The sequence below is a fragment of the Eptesicus fuscus genome, chromosome 10 (assembly GCF_027574615.1).
Source record: "Eptesicus fuscus isolate TK198812 chromosome 10, DD_ASM_mEF_20220401, whole genome shotgun sequence".
In the NCBI taxonomy this organism is placed as follows: domain Eukaryota; kingdom Metazoa; phylum Chordata; class Mammalia; order Chiroptera; family Vespertilionidae; genus Eptesicus; species Eptesicus fuscus.
Window position 1 is genome coordinate 1748278 of NC_072482.1, and position 5972 is coordinate 1754249.

At 58.9% G+C, this 5972-nt stretch overlaps 1 protein-coding gene across 2 annotated transcripts; it reads left to right on the forward strand.

The window, feature by feature from the left end:
* The first annotated feature begins 2102 nt into the window (after positions 1-2102).
* LST1 (leukocyte specific transcript 1) lies at positions 2103-4428 on the forward strand. 2 transcript variants are annotated; one of them, XM_054722007.1, is made up of 4 exons: positions 2103-2557; positions 3210-3305; positions 3587-3609; positions 4193-4428. In XM_054722007.1, exons 1-4 carry the CDS (start codon positions 2530-2532, stop codon positions 4367-4369), a joined length of 324 nt encoding a protein of 107 aa, XP_054577982.1. In that variant the 5' UTR covers positions 2103-2529; the 3' UTR covers positions 4370-4428. The 2 variants fall into 2 exon arrangements, with proteins under 2 accessions (XP_054577982.1, XP_054577983.1); XM_054722008.1 differs by having other exon boundaries at positions 2107-2557; positions 4211-4428.
* Positions 4429-5972: the final 1544 nt, after the last annotated feature.

A 5972-nucleotide genomic window follows, 5' to 3' on the forward strand; every position in this document is an offset into this window, starting at 1 on the left:
AAGCAGCACTGATAAAGGAATGCTGTGGTGGACAGTGCGGAACACGGGGCTGACGTAGGGGTTGAGGGAAAGGCCGGGCCCGAGGGAGTTAGAGGTGGCTGCACATCACCTCCCCTTCTCAAGGGCGTGTGTGTGTTTGGATAATAACAGTAATATAGCTAATAGGGCCCTAGCCGGTTTGGCTCAGTGGATAGAGTGTCGGCCTGCGGACAGAAGGGTCCCAGGTTCAATTCCAGTCAAGGGTTGCGGGCTCGGTACAACGTGCAGGAGGCAGCCAACCAAGGATTCTCTCTCATCATTGATGTTTCTACCTCTCTTCCTCTCTGAAATCAATAAAAATAGATTTAAATATATATATATAGGCAAATAGCACTTAGCATGTGCCTGCCACGGATCTATACACTTTATAATAATTATTTTAATCCTGACAAAAATCCTGTAAGAGGCACAGAGAAGTTAAGGAACTTGTGGAAGGTCATACAGTAACGGTAGAGTCAGGATTTGAAACCCAGGCAGTCTGGCTTCAGAGCCTTGACCACGAGACAGTGGAAAAGCTAAGTGCTGGCTTCAGGTTTGTGTACCTCACTGCCTGCGAACGCCGCCTCCCTCGGCCCCCAAAACAAATGGAGGAGCAGACGCTGGGCTCCAGTGATGAACACGGCAGAGAGGTTAGAGGTGAAATGCACTGATGTGTGCAACGTTGAAAGGTATCAACGAGATGAATAATGAGTGATAAAGCAAATGTAGGAAAATGCTAATTGTAGAATCTAGGTGGTAGGGATATGTTCACTGTTCAATTCTTCCCATTTTTCTCTATTTAAGCTTTTTAATAATAAATCTTTTTTAAAAATGAGACGGACTATTGTCCTCCTGTCCCGCAGTAGGGAGCGCTGGAGGGGAGAGGGAGGACATAGCAGAAAGTTTCTGAATTTGCATGTGGACCCGGCACCAGATCTGAGCCCGGGCTACCCATGAGCTCCCAGTCTCCACCTCCTCAGGCCCCGCGGGCAGTCCTCCGGGCGCCTCCCTCTCCACCCAGGGCGCAGGGAGGCCTTCCTCCCGGCCTCTGCCCAGAGGGCCTCCGACCACTGCCTTGCTCACCTCCGTGCCCCACCTGAGAACGCTGCCTCCCGCAGGGAGTCCACCTGGACGGCCATCCCTCCCTTCCGAACACTAGCCAGTCACAACCCTAGATCTAACAGCAGTGCCGATTAGACTCAGTCCGGCTGCCTTGGACTTTGCGGTTGTAAATCAGTCAGCCACACACCCTCAGAGAGGGGGGAGGGAGGGGGGTGCCCCAGCCACCAGTGAGCCACCCTGCAACCACCAGAGCCCTCCGTGTGGTGCAGGAGCCAGGTGTGTGCACACCGCCCACCGGTCAGGGCACGCGAGGCAGGTGGGAGGCGTTGGGAAAGTGGTCAGGGCAGCCCCGGAGGAGGCCAAGTCGCTGGCTCCTTGCAGGGTCAGTAGGAGGCTGGAGCCGAGCAGGTGCTCTGTCCCGTCCCAGGGTCTGAAAGGAAGGGTGTCCTCACCTAACCCTCAAAGCCCAACTTCTCTCTAAGGATGCTGGGGAGACACCAAGTCTGAGGGAGAAGGTGGAGCCGGCGGGGGCAGGTGGGGGGGGGCGGGCAGGGGCGGGGGGGGGGGAAGAATGCCTGCGGTGAGCACTTGCTTCCCCAGGCCGCTCATTCGGCTGTCTGTTGGCTGTCCTGTTGACTAGAGTCGCCCCCCCCCCCCCGCCTGCAGGCCATGGGTGAGCTGGGAGAGAGCAGGGATCCTTGGCAGGGAGAGCGGACAGACACCCCAGAGTGAGATGAGGCTGTGAGGAGCCGGAGAGCATGGCTTTGAGGCTCCCTGGGCCCCAGAGGAGTCCTGCCCGGCCTCCGGCCTCCGGCCTCCGTCTCGGATCCCACTCCCCGTCGTGGCCGCTCGGGCCTTCTGCCACCTGGGCCTCTGCTCCACCCCCCACCCCCACACAGCAGTTCCTCTCGGGCCCAGGAGGCTGTTTCCACGCCCTGGTCCGTGCATCCGGCCGGGGTGAAGGCCGAGGCCTCCGTTCTGCCCTCAGACAGGAACCCGTGGCTGCCAGGCAGGAAGCCCGAAGGGAAGTTAGGGGCCCCAGAGGCTCCTGCCCTCGCCAGCAGGATCTGCCCGAGCTGCCAGGGCTGGACGCTGCCCGCTGCCCTTCCACGGTCCCCACACGCACGCCACACCCAGCTCCTCCCGCCATCGCTCTTCCTGAACCGAACCCAGAGCTGTGCCGGGCTGGAGAGGCCCAGGCGCCACCGTCAGCCCGGGGTGGGGAGCGGTCCTCACAGAGCGGGCACCACAGCCCCAGGCTGCGCTGAGGAGCGGTGACGGGAAGTGCCAGGCCAGGGTTGGGCAGGAGCGAGGCCGCGGGGCCTGGGGAGATTGAGACAGAGTGGACTTGACAGATGAGGAACTTGAGGCACATGACTCGCCCAGGCCACCTGGGCCGCTGGGCAGGGCCAGTTTGCCTACCTCGGACCAGTCTCCCGTGCCCGTCTCATGGCAAATGATGATGCTGTCCCATCAGGTGAGGCAGCCTCGCCCGGGCCCAGGCACAGTGGGTGCAGAGTGGGGTGTGCAGGCCAGGGCCAGCGGGGAGTGGCAAGAGACTGGGGGGTGCGCAGTGGGGGTGGCAGTGGGAGCCTCCAAGGGTGAGCGACCCTTTAGTACAGCTCCTCATGGTGTGGTGACCCCCAACCATAAAATTGTTTTCGTTGCTACTTCATAACTGTATTTTGTTACTCTTATGAGTCGTAATGTAAATATCCGTGTTTTCCGATGGTCTTAGGCGACCCCCATGAAAGGGGTCGCGACCCACAGGTTGAGAACCGCTGCTGTAGAGCCTAAGACCATCGGAAAACACAGATATTTACATTACGATTCATAACAGTAGCAAAATTACAGTTATGAAGTAACAACGAAAACGATTTTATGGTTGGGGGTCACCACACCATGAGGAACCGTATTAAAGGGTCTAGGCAGTAGGAAGGGTGAGAACCACTGGATTAGAGGGATGGTGGGCGGTGCCTCTGCGGGAGGCCAGGTTACCGCGGTGAAGGGCCTGAGGGCCTGCTTTTCTGCCTCTAAAACTGCTGGAGGGGCCGCTGAGTTCCTCGCCAGCCAGGCGGTGGGGTGAGCTGGAGAGGGAAGGGGCGCTCACACTCACCCCTTTTCCCCAGGTGCCTTTTACCTCTATGCGGGCTTGGGGCTGGGGGCGCTCCTGGCTGTGGCTGTGGCTGTTCTGTCCGCCTGTCTGTGTCGGCTCCATCGGAGAGGTGAGCCTGCCCTGGCCCCCCTCATTGCCCCACAACAATGCCCCGTGTGCCCCCACCCACACCCTTCCTACTGCTTTCCCAGGGCGCCCCTCAACCCTGACACCCCCTGGGGAGGAAGGTGAGAAGCTCGGGGGGGGGGGGGGGGCGGGGAGACTGTCTGAATGGAGAGGCCAGGCTTTGGCTGTGGGAACCCCAGGAAAGGCCACCGCTGGGGGGGGGGGGGCACTCATGGGGCTGGGGCGCCAGGGTTGGGTCACGCTGAGTTGCTTCCTTTCTTCCAGTGAGGAAGCTGGAGAGGAGCTGGGTGAGTCTGGGGCCAGGGACATGGGTGAGGGGCAACAAGAGGGGCTGAGACAGATGGGGGAGGCGAGAGCAAGCAGGGGTGTGAGTCAGTGAGAAAATAAGAGAATGAGTAGAAAAGAGGAAAGAAATGGTACAGATATAGGAAGAGGAAATAAGAGAAAAGAGTGAGAGAGAGAGGCAGAAATGAGCCGAAGAGTGAAAGAGAAAGTAAGAAGGAAGGAAACAGATACCAAGACAGAGTAAGAGGGTGGGAGAGTGAGGCACAGGAGGAAGGGCAATGAGGGGAAGGACCGAGCTGAGGGCTGCGCGGGGGTGGGGTGGAGGGGAGGAGCAGGGAGGGAGAAGAGGAAGGAGGGAGAGGAGGAGGGAGAGGAGGAAGGAAGGGGAGGAGGAGGGATGGAGAGGAGGAGTAGGGAGAGGAGGAGGGAGGGGGAGGAGGAGGGATGGAGAGGAGGAGGGAGGGGGAGGAGGAGGAGGGAGAGGAGGAGGGAGGGAGAGGAGGCTGAGGAAGTAATGAAGTAAGAAAGTGGGGGTGGGCCGAGAGCTCACAGGGAAGGCTGGGAGAGGCCCTGTGACCCCGCCAGCCTGTGTGCCCGGCCCAGGCCCAGGCCCAGCTCCCGGAGCAGGAGGAGCTCCACTACGCATCTCTGCAGCGACTGCCCTGCAGGGAGCCGCCTGGCCATGGCCACCGGGAAAGGGAAGGCCCCCCGCAGGACCCCGGCACCGACTACACCTTCATTGCTGACCAGAAGCCCACCTGAGCACCCGCCCCCGCCCCGGTGCATCCTGTGGCTCCCCCAGTAAACACCTTGGTCTCAAACTTCCTGTGTCTCAGGCTCCTCAGTCCATGTCAAGCCCCTCAACACTGCCACCACCAAACTAAGTGACTTCCCTTCCCACCCACTCCGGGGTCAAGTAGTGATTTCTTGGCTGAAGAAGGGTGTCTAGGGACCCAAGCTCCCCTGAAGGCTTGAAAAGAATACAGTAGTCCCTCCTTTATCCAGGTTTGGCTTTGAAACAGTCAGGTTACCCACAGTCAGGAAATAGTAAATGGAAAATTCCAGAAATAATAATTCCTAAGTTTTAACTTGCGCACCATTCTGAGTAGCGTGATGAAACCTCTATGGGGCTCCACCCTGCCCGGGGCATGGCTTACCTGTTTGCCCAGCGAACCCACCCTGGCCTAGTCACTTAGTAGCCAACCAGGTTGTAGATCAGCAGTCGAGGTATCACTGTGCTTGTGTTCAAGTCACCCTATCGCAGTCCAGTGCCCACGTCATTCACCTCACTTCCTCCATCACATAGGCAGGCACTGTGTCCTCTCACATCACAGGAAGCAGGGTGAGTACAGGGCAATAAGATACCTTGAGAGAGAGAGAAACACAGTCACATCATTTATATTACAGTGCTGGAGGCCCGGTGCACGATGTTGGTGCACAGTGTGGTCCCCAGGCCTGGCCGGCAATCGAAGCGTGAGTGTCTGGCGTGGAAGGGCAGGTCCCAGCTGACCTCTGGGCCCTGGGCAGCACCTGGGCCCCCGGGGCCCCACGCACCCACCTCTGCCTGAGTCATCGGACCCCTGCCTGACCCTCTCAGCATCTGGGAGCCAGGCAGCGGCCCCACCCACCGCCACCGCTGCTGTCGCCATCTGTGGGGCAGTCGGGCCCCACCCACACCTGCCTGGGCCTGGCACCCCCGCTCACCTGCTCCACCATCCCGCTGCGGCCCGCTCTCCTCTGAGCTCATTGGGGCCAGCAGCACCTCCACTGCCGCCCGCTGCCAGCGCCGCGTCACAGACGCCCACCATGTTCCGCGTTGCCACCTGGTGGTCAGCACACATCATAGTGAGCGGTAGAACTGGTCGAACTCATGGTCAAGGGGACAATTTGCATATTAGGCTTTCATTATATAGGATATTGTTATAATTGTCCCATTTTATCATCATTGTTGTTATCTCTTACCATGCCTAATTTATAAATTAAACTTCATCATAGGCATGTATGTACAGGAAAAAAACACACTATATAGAGGGCTCAGTTCCGACCATGGTCTCAGGCATCCATGAGGAGTCTTGGAAGGTCCCCCCATGGAGGAGACTATTGTATTTGTCTGTGGGCAGTTGGCACCTGGACCAATCAGATTTGATAGCCCTCGTTTCTCAGGAGACCCAGCCTCTGCCTCCCGGGCTGGGAGAGCTGGCCACTGCCTGTGGAGCCCAGGCTGAGGGGGCAGGGAGTCCAGGCACAATTGCTGGGAAGCTCCTCCTTGGACATTCCTAGGCCAGGCTTAGCAGAAGGGAGAACCCGGAGAGGGGCACACTGGGGGGTTGGGGATGGGGAAGGAAACACAGAGGCTCATTGGAAG